At 40.4% G+C, this 22,980-nt stretch overlaps 1 protein-coding gene across 2 annotated transcripts in view; it reads left to right on the plus strand.

Annotated features, from left to right (window-relative positions):
* Window positions 1–8,510: 8,510 nt before the first annotated feature.
* spag8 (sperm associated antigen 8) overlaps window positions 8,511–22,980 on the plus strand; it is a 24,632-nt gene continuing 10,162 nt past the window's right edge. Inside the window, exons 1-4 of one of the 2 annotated variants that reach the window (XM_034192817.1) lie at window positions 8,511–8,710; window positions 15,823–16,006; window positions 16,263–16,308; window positions 20,397–20,511. In XM_034192817.1, the coding sequence (XP_034048708.1) occupies window positions 8,636–8,710; window positions 15,823–16,006; window positions 16,263–16,308; window positions 20,397–20,511 (420 nt within the window). In that variant the 5' untranslated portion in view covers window positions 8,511–8,635. The remainder of the gene's footprint in view (window positions 8,711–15,822; window positions 16,007–16,262; window positions 16,309–20,396; window positions 20,512–22,980) is intronic. The other variant, XM_034192816.1, reaches the window with a different exon arrangement.

Genomic DNA, 22,980 nt, shown 5'->3' on the forward strand with positions numbered 1-22,980 from the left:
AAGTTTAAAAGAAATTCCCAGTCGGGTCCATTATTTTGCTTGGTGACCAGCAGTGGGAAAGTAGATGGAAAAAAATACAATGGCAGTGATTTTCAGTTGTTCTATAGGCACTGACTCTAGAACCGTGAGAAAGATAATGACTGTTAAACCGAACACTCCATTTTAATACAATAATTAAGTTAATGTAACTCAGACTTTGAAAAAAGTTATAGTCACTCATTTCCATGAATAAAACTAACTTAAAAATGAATTGTTGTCATAACAACTCAGTTCCTTTAAGTGCATTTTAGGTTTTGGTGAATTTAAGTGTTGGTCATGTATTTCCAGTGCATTCCATTCACTCATTTTAATTGAGTTTATGTAACGGAGGCCAACAGGTGTCGCTGTGCAGATGTAGTTAGTAAACCTCACTCCCAGCAGCTCAAAAGAATTCTCTGGTCACAAGACCAGAGCCTTGGGTTTTAGCCTTCTGGTTAGAGAGTCCGACTTCCATGCCAGAGATTGTGAGTTCAAGTCCTTAGGGGAGTGAATGGGTGGAGTCATAACAACACAACACAGAGTCAGCAAGTAAATCAAAAAATGTGATGCAATTTTTTTAGGCAGAAATTTATTTGTCACTTTTTTATTGAAAAACAAACTAGATTTACAAAAGGGTCATTCCATATGAAATCATCCAAAATAAGGGGAAGTCCCAGTTTTATCGTTTTAGAATTGCCTGGTTTTGATATATTTTGTAGCTCATGTTAAGAGAAGAAGAATTGTCTTGGCAACAGCTCGGTATCTTCTTTCGTTTAGTTTTATGGGGGTTTGAAAAAGGGGGCATGTCCATGTGAACCCTCTGTGTTCCGTTTGTGACCATGTTTACTTGGCCATAAATCAAAAACTAGAAAAGATATTAACTTGATATTTTCAGAATTTGTTTATTCTGTCTTAAAGTGTATGTAAAATGTACAGTTGAAGAAATTAACCCCCTGTGGGCCACACCATTAACTACCAAAAAATGGAATTTGAAAAAATGTTCCGAAAGTGTGCTGACTTTGATGTGCATTTAATCATATTTGCCTTGTCATGTAAAAATGCTGTTTGGCATGTTGGTAGTACTAATGTTAGGCTTCTTTGGGATGCAAAGAACAACACCACAATGTCCTTAGATTTTGCCCAAAATGAACCCTTTTCCGGCTATTTTTACCAAATATGTTCCTTTGGTGCCCTTTTTTGGGCATGTGGGCATCTTTTGATTTTTGTTTTGTTGGTCTCAAATGAAAGGTCTTCATTGGAACTTCAAATTAAACCTGGTACTAACATCTAACAAAGTGGCCTGATGGGAAAACAAGTGCCCTCTTTATTGGTAATCTTCAGTTTTCAGCTTAATGAAAATGTACATGAAAATGTACATAAATGTACAGGAAACATATGACCTTCTATACGATAGCCATTCTGAAATCCATCCAGCATGTATACACATACATTGCTACATTATAAACAATGTCTGTATCACTGAATAAACAAAGCACAGTAGCTAACATGTAGCTAGCTTACATAAGCTATGCCCATGAATGGACTAACTTAAGTTCATGCAAAGGTGGTTATTAATCATATGAATGGATTTTTTCCTTAATGTTGACTTCAGACTCACCTTGCATAGGTTTGCTTGTGACAGGGTAGGTGAAGTCAACACTCAAATGGTTTAAGGCAATCGGTTTCCTCAACTCGTTTGAGTTCAACTAACTCATTGAGTTTTACAGTGTACAAAGAACACACAAACAGCTCATAGAAATCTGATACACGTCAGGCAGAAGACGTGATGTTTTCTGAGGTCAAGATGTGTTTGCAAGGAAAGATGAAAGTAAAGAGATGAAAGCTGCTCACGGATCTGATGCTGCACCTAGATGTCATTTGGTTCACAAAAATATAGGTGTTTTCTCCAACAAAGATGCCTGTCTGACTGAACATCTAGAGCCATTCAGGGTCTCCCAAAGGAAAACTTAAAAAAGAGAAAACATTTATTTTTCATCAGTACATCTGTAGAGATGCTGGTAACCATGGAGATGGACAGCCAGCAGGTAACCATGGTGTAATACAGAAATATTAACAGTAGTGACCTGTATGATCATAAAGAAAGAGGGGGAGGAAACAGTGATGAAGTTCTTCCAACACATTATTTTTTTATTTTATTTTATTTTTTTGATTTGGAGAATTAAATTCCCTTCCAGCTCAAACCTGCCTCTCTGAGTGCACGTAGGCTGCAGAGTTAGTGCTGAATGAATTAATTTTAGCTTTAGTGATGATGTAGTTGAAAAGCTTTTTGTTAATATTTTCACTGTCTAAACATGCGGGCGGCTCAGAAATGCTCCCCCAGGAACTTTGGTGCGTTAGATTGGACCAAAAAAAAAAAAATTTGTTTTGCCTATTTCATAGAAATGTCTGCCACCTACCTGCTGGATGGATAGCAGATGTTCAACCGATGATGGATTAGGAGCAGGTGTAAATGGTAAAATGGTAAATGGACTGCATTTATATAGCGCTTTGCCATCTGCATCAGACGCTCAAAGCGCTTTACAAAATAATGCCTCACATTCACCCCAATGTGTACCGACCACTGCTTTCCTCACTAAAGCCTTTTTACAACTCGAGCTGTGTGTGCGAGCCTCGCATTTGTGTCCTACCTAACCAGCCTGTCACACTGGAGTTCTGGTTCACCTGAACTGATGGCATATTTATTCTGCACAGAATGGTATGACATCATGTAACCCCCACAGCGGACATTAGCACACCTGTCTTCCTCGTCTGCACCATAAACCAGACTCAGCAATACGATATATAAAAATATCCATGTTTAAAATCGTTTTCAAAATAAACCATTAATTCTAATTGTTTATCAGCAGTTATGTTCTAAAACTCAAATAACCTGGTCATAAATCCAAAAAACCCTGCAGAAAGGATTTTGATGATTATAAATAGTAAAATTGTTGTGGTTAAAGGTCCGGACGGGACCGGACCAGTTCAGGCGAAGGACTCAAATGCTGGGAGCAAGGACAAGACTTATTATTTACATATTCCATATTTACATTTTTTATTCCATTATTTACAATAATGGAATAACAAAGGATTAATAGTGCTGAAGCTGGTGCTGGTGCCTGCAAAGCCGAGACAGGGTCTGCTTGTAGCGGTGGAAAGCTGGGAGCTGCAGTGCACACGGAGCCAGGCTTGAGAGTTAGTAAGTGGGATGAAACCCAGGAGTGTGGTACAGGAACTGGACCCAGGTGGGATGCTTAGAGCTGAGGAGGGAGGAACGTTCTGAGAAATGAGGAGAAAAAAGGCGAGTTATTGCACTTGTAACACTGAAAGTCTTTAACAACAGAATGTTAACAGGAAGGCTTGATGCAGGAACGTTCACGGTTCATGAATTATTCACAGTTCAGGAATTGTTCACAGAGGTCAGAAGCAGCGCGTCTTATGACGCAGTTCAATTAAGCTTGACTTGCATTCAAAAATGACTTGGAAGTTCTGCATAACAGCTCATACAGTTTTTGGTATTGCACAGTCACTGACAGGAGCAGAATGAGAGGCGGAATCTCACAAACTCAAAGGTGGCAGGAACTTAGTTGAATGGAGCAGAGCAGCACACTGTGAGGCTGAGTGCTGAGGAGCAGCGGCACAGCTACGAGTCCAAAGTGACATAGTGCAGGTAGTGGCGTGGAAGCCAGGAGACGTTGCAGTGTGGAAGCCGCGCAGGAAGGCGTCTGGAAACACCAAAGGTCAAAGAGCTCTATTACGGAAAATAGACGTGCCAGGTTACCTTTTAGAGGAGCTGTGGGAAGCTGAGATGTCGCACAGAGGCATGTCAGGGAATCTCTCAAAGACAGCGTGCGTGGAAGCATCAAAGTAAGGGTAGCTAAGGGTAGCTTCAAAGTAGTATCACACACAAGAGGAGAGAGAATGGAGGAGAGAGAGGCAGACAAAGGCAGCCCATGACAAAAATAAAAAAAACTGTGTTGCAAAAATGGGGTGCTTTTCATGACGGGACACGAAATGCAGGGTGACGGGGGTGGGGGGTGGTGGTGGGGGGGTCTGAGGGGTTATGGCTAGGGGAAGGGGAAGGGAGATATTTAGTTATGATTATGGTTAGAGTTAGCAGAAGGGGGAGGATTATAAACAGTAAATTTAAAAATTGGTGTCACGAAAATGAGGCGCTTTTCGTGACAGGGGCAGGAAATGTGGGGTGATAGGTAAGGTCTGAGGGGTTATGGTTAGGGGAAGGAAGACACGTTATGATTATGGTTAGAGTTAGCAGAAGGGGCAGGATTCTAAATAGTAAAATAAAAAAACGTGTCATGAAAATGGGGTGCATTTCGTGACGGGATGAAATGTGGGGTGACGGGGGAGGGGTCTAAAGGGTTATGGTTATGGTTAGGGGAAGGGAGACACTTACATTTTGATTATGGTTAGAGTTAGGAGAAAGGGGAGGGTTCATTCATTTATTTATCTTCTACCGCTTAGTCCAATTAAGGGTCGCGGGGGACTGGAGCCTATCCCAGCAGTCATAGAGCGTGAGGCGGGGTACACCCAGGACAGGACGCCAGTCTGTCACAGGGCCACAAACAAACACAGACACACCCACACACACACCTACGGACAATTTAGAGATTCCAATCCACCTAACCCGCATAATGTCTTTGGATGTGGGAGGAAACCCGAGCACCCGGAGGAAACGCACACACACACGGGGAGAACATGCAAACTCCACACAGAAAGGCCACAGGAACTGAACCCACGACCTTCTTGCTGTGAGGCAACAGTGCTAACCACTAAGCCACCATGCTGCCCAAGGGGGAGGGTTGTAAAAACATGTCATGAAATTGGGGTGTGTTTCGTGATGGGACCACAAAAAAGCGTGAGACTGGGCTGGATTTTGAAGTTAGATGTAGCTCGAAATGAGCTTGTTTGTCAGTTTCTTTCTTTTCCAAAGCTTAGATCTGGTGGCCGTCAAGGCCACTGCTGTAACATAATCCAAGATCAATGAAGATTCTACTCACTGCCAGTTAATAAAATTTGCGTAAATTTTGTTTGTGTGGCAAACCAGGTCCCGATTTAGCAATCCAGCATCTGTTAGGTCCATAAAACGCCGGCTCAGGGTGTTTATGTTTTCATGCTGTGGAGGTAGATGTTCCAAACATGTGGTCGTCCAACCCTGAAAACACCTCCGCTGTTACTCAGCAACAGACATTTGTGCCTTATTCTCATAACCACAGCAACAAGCAACACATATTAAATTGATCACTGAATAAATAGCGTTTGATGCTCAATGAATACGACAAGGTTACAGAGTAAATGCATAATGTTTTCCCTCACAGTAACTCTTTGATATGGCTGTCTTTTGAAAATCTTCTTCTATTCACCCTCAGAGGATAATCAGTGTGTCTGCAGCACATGTGAGGTTCAGAACCTACACACTGAATACGAAAGGGACGTGAAAACATAAAAATGTAATGAAATAAGAAGGAATCTAATTTTTTTCTTTTGGAATAAAAACTCTATTCATTTTTCAGGGCGTCTCCCTGTGACCCCCTGCAGCTGATAGGTGTTATCCCTCTGCAGCTGTTTTCTGGGTTCGGTTTTCTTCCCCCAGCTCTTATCCTTCCACCTCTACCAGATCCAAACGCTGCCCACCTTTGCTAGTTCCTATTTTGCCTTCTGTAACTTTCCTCCAGTCACTCCTGCATCCCTCAGGAGGCATGTGGTTGACAGCCCCACAAAGCCTCGACATCCAACCTCTACTGGGTAGATGGTGGTCTTCCAGCCAGCCTCCCGGTACTCGGCAGCCAGCTCTGAGTACTTGGCCCTCTTCCGCTCAAAGGCAGTCTCAATACCTTCCTCCTTTGGTACCATGAGCTCAATGAGGAGCACAGATTTTGCTTTGGTAGACCACACAACTCTATCAGGGAGGAGAGAGGTGGTGTTAATCTCGATGGGGAACCGGAGCTGCCTGCCAAGGTCAACCCTCATGTTCCACTCCTGGTCAGTTATTGTTTCTTTTGGCTGAGTGTTCTTCCCCCAACAACAATGACAAAGCTGAAGTGGCCTTCTATTGATGCTGGTCCATTGCTACACTGTTGATGCCCCTCCAGCACCTCGGCTAGCTTTCTCAGGACCTGGTCATGGCGGTATCTGTAGCGCCCCTGTGAGAACATGATCAGATGCAACACCAGACACTAAAAAAGTTAGTTTTGCAAAAAAACAAAAAACAAAAACAAACAAATCCATCTCCTGCATGCAACTATTTTCCTAAGAAGTGTTTATTTTTCATCAAGCTGTAACACAGGTGATATTCCCGGCCAAGTTGCATTAAAACCTTATTCAGTTGATTTTGGTGCTGCATGGTGCAACATCAACAAATGAATGTGTTCCGGTAGAACAGAGCTGCTTGTATTCAGATGAACATCACAAAACGTAATGAAGCTGCCAGCTGTGAACATTCTACTTGATGGTGTGGAAGCCAACACATTAACAACGACAAAAGCTACATACGAGGTCTATTAGAAAAGAAACTGACCTTTTTATTTTTTTCAAAAACTATATGGATTTGAATCACGTGCGATTACATCAGACAACCTTGAACCCTCGTGCGCATGCGTGAGTTTTTTCACGCCCGTCGGTTGTGTCATTCGCCTGTGGGCAGGCTTTGAGTGAGCACTGGTCCACCCCTCCCGTTGGAATTCCTTTGTCTGAGAACTTCCTGAGAGACTGGCACTTTGCTTGATCAAAATGTTTTCAGAAACTGTAAGGCTCATCCAAGTGGACACCATTCGAGAAATTCAGACGGTTTTCGGTGAAAATTTTAACGGCTGATGAGAGATTAAGGAGTGTTACTATCGCTTTAAGGACAGCCCACGGCGCCGGACGGCGCGCCGCGCCCCGAGCCGCCGTCGTCAGCCTGTTTCGAGCTGAAAACTTCCAAATTTAAGCCTCTGTTGACCCAGAACGTCGTGAGAGAACAGAGAAGTTTCAGAAGAGGTCGGGATCAGCAGTTTATCCGGACATTCCACTGTTAAAGGAGATTTTGTAATGAAAGACGTGCAGACAGATTCGCGCGTCGGCACGCAGCCTCTCATCGCACGGCGCCTCAGAAAAATACCTCCGTGTTGATAACCATTCGTAAGATTCAGGCGGTTTTCGATGGCTTTCAGTCGAGTGAGTATCCAAGAAATTGTTTAACAGCTGGGCATGTTCAAACTTGTCCTGTGAGACTTCCAACGGAGGTGTTTTTCTGTGGCGCCGCACCATGAGCGGCTGGGTGCCGACGCGCGAATCCGTCCGCACGTCTTTCATTACAAAATCTCCTTTAACAGTGGAATGTCCGGATAAACTGCTGATCCCGACCTCTTCTGAAACTTCTCTGCTCTCTCACGACGTCCTGGGTCAACAGAGGCTTAAATTTGGAAGTTTTCAGCTCGAAACAGGCTGACGACGGCGGCTCGGGGCGCGGCGCGCCGTCCGGCGCCGTGGGCTGTCCTTAAAGCGATAGTAACACTCCTTCATCTCTCATCAACCATTAAAATTTTCACCGAAAACCGTCTGAATTTCTCGAATGGTGTCCACTTGGATGTGCCTTACAGTTTCTGAAAAAATTTTGATCAAGCAAAGCGCCAGTCTCTCAGGAAGTTCTCAGACAAAGGAATTCCAACGGGAGGGGTGGACCAGTGCTCACTCAAAGCCTGCCCACAGGCGAATGACGCAACCGACAGGCATGAAAAAACTCACGCATGCGCACGAGGGTTCAAGCTTGTCTGACGCAATCACACGTGATTCAAATCCATATAGTTTTTGAAAAAAATAATAAGGTCGGATACTTTTCTAATAGACCTCGTAATATGACAGTGGCCTCCAGTGGCCCATAATAATAACAATAATAACAACAACAAGAACAACAACAACAATAACAACAATAATAATAATAATAGTAGTAGTAGTAGTATGCAAAAATGGCTGCCAAATTTAAGAGCTGAATATGCAGACATTCTTATAACTTTATTTATGGAAATGCAGACTCAGTCATTCACTGCTTGAACCCATTCACTTGACTGCAATGCTAATGTATAGATTTAGGTAAATGTATCTATATTTCGATTCATGTCGTGAATTCATGATGTAGGTGACTTAATTTGTTTTACTTTTTTATTGTATACATTATTAGAATTATCAAAATTTTAAATATGATTTGTTATTAAATAAAAGTTCCCAAAGCATTATTATTATTATTATTATTATTATTATTATTATTATTATTATTATTATTATTATTATTATTATAAGTAGTAGTAGTAGTAGTAGCAGTAAATTAAAAAGAAGAAAAAAAGTTGCCATGGTGACATATACATAAATATTCTCCGTGGAGGCGTTCGGAACCTTTGAACCTTTGGATCAAATCTCAAACGGCTTTTCTCATTTCCCCCAGGTCTTAAATGAAGCAGCAAATTGTTTCATACGTCATCGGGGTGAACGAAGTGAAGCCGTGAAGTATCGGCACAGAGATTCATGAAGCACACTGCGAGTGTTTTACAAGGTTTCATTTGAAGTCATTCAGGCGTTTGTGGTAGTGAGGTCATTTCAAAAGAATTCGCACTTTTGTGATTAAATGAGCGCTCAGGCCGTCACTGTGGAAAATACAGCGGATAAAACTAATGTTCTGATGGACCAGCAAGTGCAACAGGTGAATGTTAAGGACGTTAAACTTGTGCAGTTATAGCTAAGCTAGCTAAATGGAGACTACATTCAGTATACAATATGTTTTGTTACCTACTCGTAGTAATTAACATTAAACTTACTGTGTCTTTTTGTATGATTATATTTTATTTGTTTATATATATTTATTAATAGCCCCAGAGGGAAAAAAAAATCAGAAAAACACGTGTGTAAAAAAAAATCAATCAAAAGACTTTTAATAAATACTGAATTTGTTTGGATAGATATTTGCAGTTGTTGACATGCCACTGTCTCATCTGGCATTTTGTCTAAATAATGTTAGCAGAGCTTAGATGATTTATTGATAAGTTGACTGGGCACTGGGAATAAATAATAATAAAAAAAAACCCTCAACTGGTATTTTAATTGTCATTTTAAAAATTACATTACTGATTTGATTTAATATTTCAGTGGCCCTCGCTTCTGTCAGTTTTGTGTTTTGTCGTTACCCATAATGCAATATGCGCTGCACTTCAGGGCAAGTTGGAGTTCTGGTTTGTATTTCTCTCCAATATTATACTGTATGTGGAGTCACATTTTCAAAGCAAATATTACATGATCTTTCATGAGCAGGACTATCCTATGAGCTAAGGGGTCTGTCAGCATTCAAACTGCATATGACAGTAACTTTTCTTCTGTGCCTTTTTGCTGGGATACTTGGAGAAAGGACAAAAAGTCAATGGAATTGCACCAAACCGTGACTCTTCCAATGATTTTGCAAGCATGACCCATAGCAAATGCCACGTTGCATTATGGGTAATGGCGAAATGAGATTGGACAATTTAAAAGTGGGTCGGAAGTAATGTGCACCGAGAAATTGGGTACCATTCTGTTTTTAACTGTCAAGGAGCATTTTCTCAAACAGCATCACCTCTCTCAACTCTGTGCCTCCTCTGTGTTGTTCTCCTATTTTCTAGTTAACTTGACATCAAGTTGACAGGTGTCTTTACCAGCAGACTGACCAAAATAAATAAATGATACTTTTTTGGGACATCTGGCAAACAGACATCCCCTCACACAATGTGCTCTTCACCATTTTCAGACTCCCAGTGCTCAGATACTTATCCCCAGACTTCACAAGAATACTGTAAAAATGTAATATTCTCTGGAGAGCAGTTGATTACTTTTACCTTGAATAAAGCACCGTAGCAGTGGCTGCATGTGAGGCCCGACATCAAAACATAACCAACTAGAAGCACTCAGAGAGTGCAAACCTCTGCCAAGGCCATGGGGTCACTGATGCCATAACATCTACACACTGTAGAATCATTGAACCTAAAAAAGTCTAACAATGATGTTTGCTCAGTAGTAAAAAAAAGTTTCATCTGCTGTGACTGGATAGCATGTATCCTTAGCGCTTGGCATCACAGTTTATTGCAACTTGCACCTTTCCCAGAAGCTACTGTCATTTGAGCACTGATATAGATATTGCATGTGCTTATAGACAAAAATAAATAAGACAAAATTCAATTAATTATTCAACTAAACTGCAAATATATGAATTTTTTTTAACATTTATGAAACACTTCTCTAAACAAGGCCATAGGGTCACTGACCCTAAAGAAATTCCCTCCTTGGCACAGTTATCTATTTCTTTTTGTCTCTTTCTCTAAAATTGTATATAATAATCATTAGATTATTAATATATAAACAAAAATAAATTTAAGAAATATTACAATTTGAAAACAAATGCGCCCGAACGTGATGACAGCTGCAACTGCTTAATGCTAACTTTTAACATTGAAAATGCCATAGACATGCTAACGCGTTAGCATTGGGATCCGGATCGTGATCTGGATCACCACTAAAATTTAATCACTTGTTCCTCTTGTCATTTCCAACCATTCCACAAAATTTCATCAAAATCCGTTCAAAACTTTTTGAGTTATCCTGCTGACAAACAGACAAACAAACAACCAAAAACATAACCTCCTTGGCGGAGGTAATAAACACCTTATCTTATCTTAACAGATGACTGTCCACTCTCCACTCTTTTATGTTTGTGAACATCTATCGCATCAGCATGTTTACCAATGTCTTTTATCTGTCCAATTATTGTCTGGAAAACTCCACATATTATTCCTCTTGGACTGAAGTGGTGAGACATGTTCCCCTACAAATTTAATCTATATCTTAAATTTTTCTCTCTCCCATTTCTGTCTTATCTTAGAATCCTCTGAAGACACACTGTTCAAATGTTTGTTTCCTTTATTTATTGTCTTTGTCACTATCCAAAGTCTGTCAGTTCCACAACTCACAGCCATTGTAGAACTGCTCCCTACGCCATCACTTTACTCAGCTCGAATCCAAGCAATGGCTGTGTGCAAAAAATGCCCACTACTGCTCACTGCCTGTCAGCTAATCCCCAGTCCAAGTCCAAAAATTAAGGCCACAGCATCCACAAACAACATCCAAAACCAGCAACACGCAATCAATCCATCTTCTGCCTACTGGACCGGCTGTCATTTTTGCTTCCGCTGTATGAACAAATTAATTTTAGATTGCAACTACAGCATTATGTGAAATAAAAGTAGTGATTATGTCAGCTGACGTACACTTGGTACTAATGAGGAGCCAAAAAATTTTAAAATTTCATTGGAGGGTTGAAGTGATCATCAAATCTCACTGGATTGGACAAAAATCATGTGCATGCCCCTAGGACCAAGCAAAAATATTTTAGCTTTGCTATAAAGAGAACAAAAAGATAATGTGTAGCTGTGGATGTGAAAAATACGAGTATGTTTTAACATATACAAATAAACAGCAGTACATTTTATGGATATTTGAAAAGATTTTTTTTATTCCAGTGTAACTGTACAGTAGCTTTGTGTTTTGCTGTTTCTGACCCTGTTTCAAATATCCTCATTGCAGTGTTACAGTATAGAGCTTTTGGCTGGATTAAAAACTGGCCAGATAAAGCAGTTATGACTGCTTGTTGAAAACCAGTTGTATAGAAATAGTGCAGTGGCTAACTGAAAAAACCTTTCAAATGGTGATGCAAGCACCAAATTGGGCACAAATGCACCTTAGACATTATCCTTTTGAAAAGGCTGCTTGAATTTTCAGCCAGGTAGGGGTCAATTGAAGAATTACACAGGTGTCAAAATTAAAAGATGCTCCAATCATATTGAAACCTAGATCACATTATTTTTCTGATTACAGAAATTTCAAAAAGGTATAGTTTGGACTATCTATGACTGAATGTTATGCGGCTAAAAACAGTACAAAATGGTGACGGGTCAAAAGTTAAAGTTGCTCTAATTTAGAAAAAAAAAATTAATGCAAATTATTGGTTGAGTTAATAGTGTTTTAAAAAAAGAAGAGTTTGCATCATGTGTCATGCTTAGTTATCACATTACGGGGTAACATATGTCACATGTCATAGAATCCAATGGATATTGACATTGTTTCACCTTTACTTTGCAGACCAAATATCCAACACAGTCAAAACTATTCCATTTATTAATTCTATTAGTTCAACCAATAATTTGCACCACTTTTATTTTACCAAAATTGGAGCAACTTTAACTTTTGACCCCTGTACAAACTGTAATTGACCTTTGTCACCATTTTTGCTATTTTTTCCCCCATAACTCCAAAACATTTAATCATAGATGGTCCAAACTGTACCTTTTTGAAATCTTTATGATCAGACAAATAATATGGAATACCTTTCAATATGCTTGTATAATCAACTGGCTGATGATTTTAAAAGCCTCCTGAACTCTTTTTGTCTAACTAGCATAAATAGTGGATGGACCAACACATAATTTTGGACACACTTTGGACCTGTTCATTTCTTATGGGCTCTCAGTTTCACTTAAGGACATATCAGACATTGCTATTTCAGATTACTTTTATGTTATCTTTGAATTTACTGCTCCTCCATCTGTTGGTAAGCCACTTGTTCCTGCCTCTCGCCGCCATTTGGTCACCTCCTCGACAGCGGACTGAATGGACTGGATTCTCCATTTCTCCCAGAAAACATCCTCTCTTCTTTCCATTCCACATGCACAGTAATTTTGGACTCTGTTGCATCGATGTGCTGCAAATCCAGGAAATCAAAATCTGACCCCTGGTTAAATGCCACAACCCATGCCCTCAGGCCACGCTGCAGACAGGCAGAGAGAAAAAGGACAAACCACAGGTGTCTCTGGGTATTCTGGACAGTCTAACTGACTATCAAAAGGATGTAAAGGAGGCAAAAGCACAGTATCTGTCTCGTATTATTTCTAGCAGTTGTCATCGTCCCAGTGTGTTATTTCAGACTATAAACTCAGTTGAGAATCCATGTGCCGCTGTTTGATGGATGCTACAACCATGACCTGTGAGGAGTTTCTTCAGTTTTTTTATTGACAAAGACTCATCAGTCACACAGAAAGCTGATCAGAACTGTAATGTTGAATTGTCTGTTACTTGTGCACATTCTACTGTGCTTTGAGTAGGTTTCTTTCGCATCCCTTGGTGAAGTTGTGAAACACATAAAACCTACAAGTTGTCCTTTAGATGTTGTTTCAGCTAAGGTGCTGAAGGAGATTTTTAATACTGTTGGGGCGGGTCTCCTAACTTTTATTAACATTTGTCTTAGATTAGGGCCTGTTCCAGCTGCTTTAAAACATAGTGTGGTTCGACCTCTTCTTAAAAAAACCTCACCTGGACTCGTCAGTTTTACCAATTTTAGACCAGTTTCCATCTGCCATTTTTGTCTGAGGTTTTAGAAAAGGTTGTCTTTATACAGTTACCGTCATTTTTAGAAGACAGTCACATCTTTGAAAAATTCCAGTCTGGATTTAGATCACGACATAGCACTGAGTCGGCACTTTTAAAAGTTCACAGTGACATCACTTTATTGGTGGATGCAGGGAATCCTGCTGTGCTGGTTCTGTTGCACCTCACAGCAGCTTTTGATACTGTGGATCACACAACACTTGTTTCTCAGAACATTTTATTGGCATTCAGGGTACTGTACTCAAGTGGTTTAGGTAGCATTTGGCTGAAAGGAGTTTTTCTGTTATGATTGGTGACCTCTCCTCATCAACTGCTCCTCTGTGCTGTGGCGTGCCACAGGGTTCTATTCTTTGGCATATTCTGCCATTGGGGTCAGTTATAGCTCAGCACAACCTGTCCTTTCATTGCTATGCGGATGATCTGCAAATCTATCTGCCTATGAGAGGACTAATGGTAGTGATGCATTGTCATCATTATTTAATTGTTTTCACAAAGCAGCAGTGGCTGTCCCAAAACTTCCTTTACCTGAATGATGGTAAAACAGATCATTATGTTTGAGTGTTCTGGCATACTGAATGCGGTAACATCAAGCTTTGGTGTTCTGGCTAATTATGTAAAACCAGCTGTCAAGAATTTGGGAGTGATATTTGACAGCTGTTTGAGGTTTGATCAACAGATAGACTCTGTTGTCAAAGCAAGTTTTTTCCAGCTTCGTCTTCTGGCTAAAGTAAAGCACTTTCTCAGTAGATATGATCTTGAGAAGGCCATTTATGCTTTCATCAGCTCTAGACTTGATTATTGTAATGCACTTTATTCTGGCATTAACCAGTCTTCACTTGCACGTCTACAATTGGTGCAGAATGCTGCTGCTCGTCTTTTAACAAACACTTCTAGATGTGAGAATATTGCACCTGTCCTGTATTCACTCCACTGGCTTCCAGTTCGTTTTAGAATTGATTTTAAGATTTTCATGTTTGTTTTTCCCTGCAACCCTTAATTGGACTAAGCGGTTGAAGGTGTGTGTGTGTGTGTGTGTTTGTTTGTTTGTTTTTAAAGCTTTTTATGGCCTTACACCTCCTTACTTGTCTGAAATTTTAACTTTGATAACTTACAGTAGGACATTATGGGCATCTGGCCAGCTTTACTTAGATGGTCCGAGGTCTAGATATAAATTCTGTGGTAATTGTGCTTTTGTGGTAGCTGACCCCAGACTGTGGAACAACCTACCTTTCGTTTTACTCACTATTCCCAACCTAAGCACTTTTAAAATCTAAATTAAACACTTATTTATTTAAACTGAGTTTTAACATCTAGTAGGGAGGTGACATGTTCTGTTTTATGTTCTGTTTTTACGTGCCGTTTTAAATTTATTGTATGTTTTATTTTTGTGAATTTGTGTTTTTACTGTTAAGTACTTTGGACACCATTTGGTGCTGTAAAGCACTTTATAAAAAAATGTTGATTGATTGATTGATTGATTGATTGGAGCATTTTTAAATTTTGACCCTTGTCTAATTGTTCAATTGACCCCTACCTGGCCGCCTATTGAAAATTCCAGTTGACACTCCGCCTTTTTAAAAGAGTTATGTCTAATATTAGTATTAGTATTTGTGCCAAATTTGCTGCTTGCATCACCATTTGACGGATTCCTGTGTAAATATTCTCTTATCTGCTGCACTAAAAAAATGTGCCTGAGGCTCCAGATAAACTGTGTGTGTGTTATTTTTTTTAAGTATTGCTTGTTAAGGTCTGTATGTATACTTATTATATGGCTGTGAGTCACGCTACGCATGCTCTGATTGGCTGATTACCGGTCTGATATTTTCCCATATCAGACTGGTTTCCTTGACAGTTGCTCCACAACATGTATTTTCTTTACAAACCAGGAAGCTAAAAATGCGATTAGAAAAAGCAAGTCGGAGATGAATGTACTCCATAAATATCTAAACGGCATTGAAAAAACACAGATTGAAAGCTTACCAACTAATGACCGGACCATCTGTAAGCAAGTTCTTCACAGAGGTGAAGAAAGCGAACAAGCCCAACACTGTCAGCAGCATATTCGGGCAATACTGTAAGTTTGCATGTTAATATGTATAACAGCCATATAATAAATGAATTATTAACCTCGCTTGGTTGGTCTGTATGTGGATATCAAACCTCCGTGTTTTTCGCACGGACCTCGCTACACTCGATCCGTACTGACAACAGTCTGATATTTCCTTGTACAGACCGTGCGCTTGGTTAATAATCTTTTAGTATGGGAGTATAACCTAGCAGCACTAATTGTTGTTTTGCTGTATTTTAAGGATTTGTTATTTCATCCAAACCTTTTTATGTCCATTTATTCAGAGAGGCAGTCTGAAAAACCATTTGTTTAGGGTTGAAGCGCCGGACAATGAGAAGACAAAACCGCAGATCCAGAGAGATGGACCCAGAGGTGTTTTCATGACAGATCCAACCTCTAAAATGGAAAGTGTCAGCACGCTGAAAGCATCCTACGTCCCTCCAAAGGGTCCAGGGGTGAGACTGCAGGGTATGTGTCATTATCTTTCAGCAGCCACTGGAACAAAGTGTTTTATCTCAGACCATTAGAACCTTTGAAGCTGTAGTTGTGTAGTCCAGAAAAGCAGAAAAGAGAACTGAACATGCTAAAAACAAAAAAACACCACCGCACCTGCCGTGAGCCTTATTATATTTCATTGCTGTTTTTACGCCACCATTCAATGCATGCTCTTTAGAGGATTTTCAGTGCACACAGAGTTTCATTCTCTTGCATTTCCGTGGTTTAGGTATCAGAGGCGAGCTTCGGGAAAAGCATCTCACACAGATGATAAGGTATTTATGAAAGCCTTTCTTTCAGAGGGAACATGCTGACCAGAACTGATGGAATATTTTCTTGGTTTGTTTTCTCATTCAATCACATATGTAATCCATTTGAAAATCTGATTTTATGATGTTATTTTACATCAGGCTTAGTCATTCTAATGGGTTTGATAGTCTGTCTCCGCAGATGTGGCCATTAATTTCCTGCACAAGTGAACGGCTCATAAAGTATAGAAAGCATCAGGTCTTCAATGAAAGTTGTGCAGTAGTAGACAATGTCTCATCTCTCAGTCCATATGCTCAATTTCCTGGACTTTACGAGTGCACGCCAACACTGCTTGATTCATACCGGTTTCCTGGCTAACTCAGACTTACAAAAGTTTTTCTAGGCTGATCTGTTGTTGTGTTAAGCCGGGCAATTGTGCCAACTAAATCTGCTGTTGGAGTGTCAAAATTGGTCATTTATGACATTCATAGGCGCGCACCATGATTCAATAATTTCTCTTTTAATGACGGATCAGATGTAATGTGAATGGGGCCTTGCAGGGAAATATCGCAGACTCTTTACATTTGCAGAAGTTTTTTTTTTTTTTAGCCATGTATTGCTCAGAATTTTTGCACTTGCAGCATACTTACAGTATTATATGGTTGAGTCTGCCTGCATGCTTCAGCCTCATTTCCAGTAGTAGAAGGTATATTCAACCATCGATCTCTGATAAAGCCCACTATGTGCTTCCTGACTCGCACTAAGCAGCAGGCAGACAAAGCTCACAGCTGTTTTGTGGAGGAATTGGAACATCTGACAGCTAGAGACCAAAATATTTGTCCTCAGTATTTATTTGAGACTAAAGCAGAGCTCAAAGGAGAATGATTATTGGAAATTTATAAGGTGGAAAGAAACTGCTCTGTGCCCGCTGGTTGTGTGCAATACGCCACTTTTAGCTGAATCATTTTGGTGTAGTAATTACCTCCGCCAACAAAGTTGGAGGAGGTTATGTTATCATCCCTGTTTGTGAACAGCCTGGAGCCCACAGTTTTTCATATATAGTTATGAAATTTTTACTGAAGATTCATATCCTGATAGGCAAGAAATGATTTTTTTCAAGGTCAAAGGGCAAAGTTAGGAAAAATCTTGGAAAATTGGAAAATCCCTATCTTTAACATTGATTACATTTTCAAAAATTAATAACTGTCAAAAACAATCAAATTTATTTCATATTTCAGATCACTATTTAGGATGGTATCTTTTATCAACTGACAAATTATGATCCGAATCTGATCCAGATTACATCTTTTGTGGCCATTTAAGTTTAACTTTGAAAACCCAATTTGATGTATATTTTACATTATAGCTTAAACAAACCTGCCCCAATCACTCTCATATTTGAAACTGAGGTGCAGACTGGCACTCACTGTCGTCTGACAAAGTTTGATCCGCATCCGCTCTGGATTGTGAATTTTGTGGACATTTGAATTTAATATTGAAAAGCCCATTTGATGTACATTTTGCATTATATCTCAATCAAAAGTGCCTCAGTCACTCATTTGTGACAATAAGGTGTAAACTGGCACTCCCAATGAATAGACTTAGTTTAATCTGCATCAGATCCATATTGTGGTTTTATCAGATATTTGATTTTTTTAAACATTGAAAAGCCCTTTTGATCTTTTTTTGTATTATAGTTTAACTTATGAAAAGCCACTTCTAACAGGACTTTAACCTTGAAATTTTTTTCCAAGGTAAAATTTGTGGAATTGGAAACTAGTGTTGGCGAAGGTTTGCACTCTGTGAGCGCAGTGCTCTAGTTTTTTGTATTTTTCACCATGTTATACATTCCCTATCTTTCTAGAAAAAGTGTGCAACTTTAGATGTCACTGTTGCTTTTTCTACTTGTAAATTTCCTTAAAAATGATTATCGCTGACTCACTGAATACTATGAAACCTATATGGTAAATGGACTGCATTTATATCACAATTTTTATCTGCATCAGAAGCACAAAGAGCTTTACAATGATGCCCCGTATTCACCCATTCAGAAAGACACACTCACACACTACTGTCAGGGTGCTGTCATGCAAGGCGCTCACTACACACCGGGAGCAATTAGGGCAGGGGAAGGCAACTTGTTCCAGAAAGGGCCAAGAGGGTGCAGGTTTTCTTTGCATCCACTGATTCCACCAGGTGATTTCACTGATTAACTGATTCCATCTGCTCAAAGTGATGCTGGCAGCCCTGTTTCCACTGAGTGGTTTAGGTCGGTACTGCACGGTATGATTTTCATTTCTTTTTTCTTTTTTGCTCACTTCAGGAGCACAATGCAACTCTGGACACCACGATGGTTGGATTATCACATCGGAATTAATTTTTATTTTGGGCGAGAGGATTGTAACCACAGGCTGCCTGTTTCGGTTTCACATCCACGTCCGCACTGTGAAACACTCCTGGATCGCTGTCGGAGGTGAGATTCATGTTTATTAATGCTGTCATGGCCTAGCACTACAGGTCCATGTCATATTGCCTACAGAGTTAGAAGGTGATCTTTTATTACAGCGTGAGCTCAATGACGTGTTACTGCGCACCATGGAGATGGGGAGCTGCCCATGTTATATACAGATATGATGGAGACAATAGTTTACATTATTTAAGTCACCCATGGGAAGGAATGGACAAATATCTGTACTGTAAGGTCTATTGTGGATATAACAGCCTGTTCAGATTTGCGGCAGCCTGCGCGAAGTAGCGCACAGAGCTTTTGGTTTGATAGTAGCTGTTCACATTCACTGTACATGACAATAATTATGAATTATTATCATGATGAAGCATGCCACATACATTTCAACAGTTCCTTTGTGCTTGGGGGTGGGCGGGGGGGGGGGGGGGGGACATTATTATACGTGGCATGTGCAGGTCATACCGGCAGGCAGACTGTGCCAGATCCATCTCGCCGTTCACTTGTAAGCACTGAAATCGTTTCGGATTCCGTTTTGCCGCCATCGGAATATGTAAATTGCAGTCAGATGGTCCTCATATTACACATGGACCGCCATCGGATAGGTGTCCCATCTCAACAGTGCCTGGAGAGTTTTGAACATATGCATCACACTCGGGGATGCCAGCTGATTTTGACCAACTGTGTGGACTTCCACGGATGGCTGTCAGAATGTTTTGGAACTGCAATCCGACACTTTTTGGATGTACGCCAATTCATAATTCTGATGCCATTCTGCGTGATTCCGGCTGTGTGTGATACAAAAGTAAATATTTCTTGCCTTGAAAGAATTTGAAGAATGGCATGAAAGGGAGATCTTTTTGGGCATATTTGAATCTTTCTCAACTTTTCCTTGACTCAGGAAGCACCTCCAAACAAAAGTTCATCATAATCAGCAAGTCACGTTTTTGAGCATTAGCATCCACTGACAGACAGACATTAGAGCGGACATGCACGTTCCTCCTCTGGGCTACATTTTTATAAGGAAATCTTTCACAAGTGAAGTGTATCAAATATTTCTTTGTTGGCTTTAGCAGCACTTACCCTAATGTATGATTTTTAATATATAACTTAGATGATGGCAAAACGCGCCATACTACTTTAATATACTGAGCAAATCCTCCAATGCAGCGCACTGATGTGACCTTTATGTCTTGGAAGAATTCACTGCATTTCAGACTCTTCTGCAAGAAAACATTATTGCTACAGTTTTCATATTCACAATTTTAAAGTGTTTGGCACAACAAAATGTCTTTTATTATTTCAGAATATGTAATGAAAGGATCCATATCCAAAATCAACATATCAGATGACTGAGCCAGTATATTGCCACACTTTTATGCTTTTGTGTTTTAAGTTTTGCACAGTATTTGTATGTATTCAGCATCTGATCAACACTATGGAAAGGTGACAATAAGAAGCTCAGCATTGCGTGTTCACTCTAAAGAGCTGCTGTGGGGAAAAAATAGTCTGTCACTGATGGAAACACTCCTAAAAAAATAAAATAACTATTTACTCCTGAGTTTGATTTTTACTGGGAAACCTGTCAGACCCTGATAGCTATTAACATTGTGTTTTGTTTTTTGTTTTGTTTTGTTTTTTTTGTCATAGTGAGAAGCTTCATGCTGAAATGAATGCACCTCCTCCCAAAACAGACTTCACTTCCACATTCCAGAAAGATTTCTGCATTGAGGGATTCGTGCCTGTTACCCCAAAAACAACACAAGTATGTACATGCACAGACATACTGTATGTGTTACTGAGAAACTTGTATACTTAAGAATTAAATTTTGTGCATCCAATGTTAAAATCAGATTCCCGGTTAGTTATTTAAAAAAAAACTGTTAAACAGTTGTTTACATATAGTTTCAGTATTGAAGCTGAATGAAACAATTATTACTAAAAATTGTTTATATATATACTCAACAAAAATATAAACGCAACACTTTTGGTTTTGCTCCCATTTTGTATGAGATGAACTCAAAGATCGAAAACGTTTTCCACATACACAATATCACCATTTCCCTCAAATATTGTACACAAACCAGTCGAAATCTGTGATAGTGAGCACTTCTCCTTTGCTGAGATAATCCATCCCACCTCACAGGTGTGCCATACCAAGATGATGATTGGACACCATGATTAGTGCACAGGTGTGCCTTAGACTGCCCACAATAAAAGGCCACTCTGAAAGGTGCAGTTTTATTTTATTGGGGGGGGATACCAGTCAGTATCTGGTGTGACCACCATTTGCCTCATGCAGTGCAACACATCTCCTTAGCATCATCCGTGAAGAGAACACCTCCAACGTGCCAAATGCCAGCGAATGTGAGCGTTTGTCCACTCAAGTCGGCTACGACAACGAACTGGAGCCAGGTCGAGACCCCGATGAGGACGACGAGCATGCAGATGAGCTTCCCTGAGACGGTTTCTGACAGTTTGTGCAGAAATTCTTTGGTTATGCAAACCAATTGTTCCAGCAGCTGTCCAAGTGGCTGGTCTCAGACGATCTTGGAGGTGAACATGCTGGATGTGGAGGTCCTGGGCTGGTGTGGTTACACGTGGTCTGCGGTTGTGAGGCTGGTTGGATGTACTGCCAAATTCTCTGAAACGCCTTTGGAGACGGCTTATGGTAGAGAAATGAACATTCAATACACAAGCAACAGCTCTGGTTGACATTCCTGCTGTCAGCATGCCAATTGCACGCTCCCTCAAATCTTGCGACATCTGTGGCATTGTGCTGTGTGATAAAACTGCACCTTTCAGAGTGGCCTTTTATTGTGGGCAGTCTAAGGCACACCTGTGCACTAATCATGGTGTCTAATCAGCATCTTGGTATGGCACACCTGTGAGGTGGGATGGATTATCTCAGCAAAGGAGAAGTGCTCACTATCACAGATTTAGACTGGTTTGTGAACAATATTTGAGGGAAATGGTGATATTGTGTATGTGGAAAAAGTTTTAGATCTTTGAGTTCATCTCATACAAAATGGGAGCAAAACCAAAAGTGTTGCATTTATATTTTTGTTGAGTATATATATATATATATATGTGTATATATATATATATATATATATACGAGGTCTCTTAGATAATAAACCGACCCTTTTATTTTTTTTTTAACTATATGGATTTGAATGACATGCGATTACACCAATCATGCTTGAACCCTCGTGCGCATGCGTGAGTTTTTTCACGCGTGTCGGTGACGTCATTTCCCTGTGGGCAGGCCTTGAGTGAGATGTGGTCCCGCCCTCTCGGCTGAATTCCTTTGTTTCACACGCTGCTCGAGACGGCGCGCGTTGCTTTATCAAAATTTTTTCTGGACCTGTGAGGAATATCCGAGTGGACACTATTCGAGAAATTAAGCTGGTTTTCTGTGAAAAGTTTAACGGCTGATGAGAGATTATGGGGTGTTTCTGTCGGTGTAAGGACTTCCCACGGAGCGGGACGTCCTGCAGCGCTTCCAGGCGCTGTCGTCGGCCTGTTTCGAGCTGAAAACATCCTAATTTAAGGCTTAATTCACCCAGGACATTGTGAGAGAACAGAGAAGATTCAGAAGAGGCCGGCATGAGGAATTTATGCGGACATTCCACTGTTTAAGGACATTTTTTTAATGAAAGACGTGCGCGCAAATTTGCCGAGTCGTCACGGAAACGACTCGGCGAATTTGCGCAAATCTGTGTGCGCCGCGACAGGAAAAACACCTCCGTGTTGAAAACCATTTGTAGAATTCAGGCGGCTTTTAATGGCTTTTAACAAGTGAGTAACTGAGAAATTGTTTAACAGCTTGGGCATGTTCCAACTTGCCCGTTAAGATTTCCAACGGAGGTGTTTTTCCTGCCGCGACCCCCCGCGGTCGGGTCCAGCCCGACATGCGACTTTGCCCGCACGTTCTTTCATTACAAAATGACCGTTAACAATGGAATGTCCGAATAAACTCCTCATGCCGACTTCTTCTGAAAGTTCTCTGTTCTCTGACGACTTACTGCGTCAACAGAGCCTGAAATGTGGAAGTTTTCAACTTGAAACGGCGAGACGCTGCCGCCTCGAAGCGCAGATCGCCGTCAGGCGCCGTGGACTGTCCTTAAAGCGACACTACCAGACCAAAATCTCTCATCAGCCGTTAAAATTTTTGCCGAAAACCAGCTGAATTTATTGAATGGTGTCCACTCAGTTGTGCCTTACAGTTTTG

Source organism: Thalassophryne amazonica, chromosome 17 (assembly GCF_902500255.1).
Source record: "Thalassophryne amazonica chromosome 17, fThaAma1.1, whole genome shotgun sequence".
Lineage (NCBI taxonomy): Eukaryota > Metazoa > Chordata > Actinopteri > Batrachoidiformes > Batrachoididae > Thalassophryne > Thalassophryne amazonica.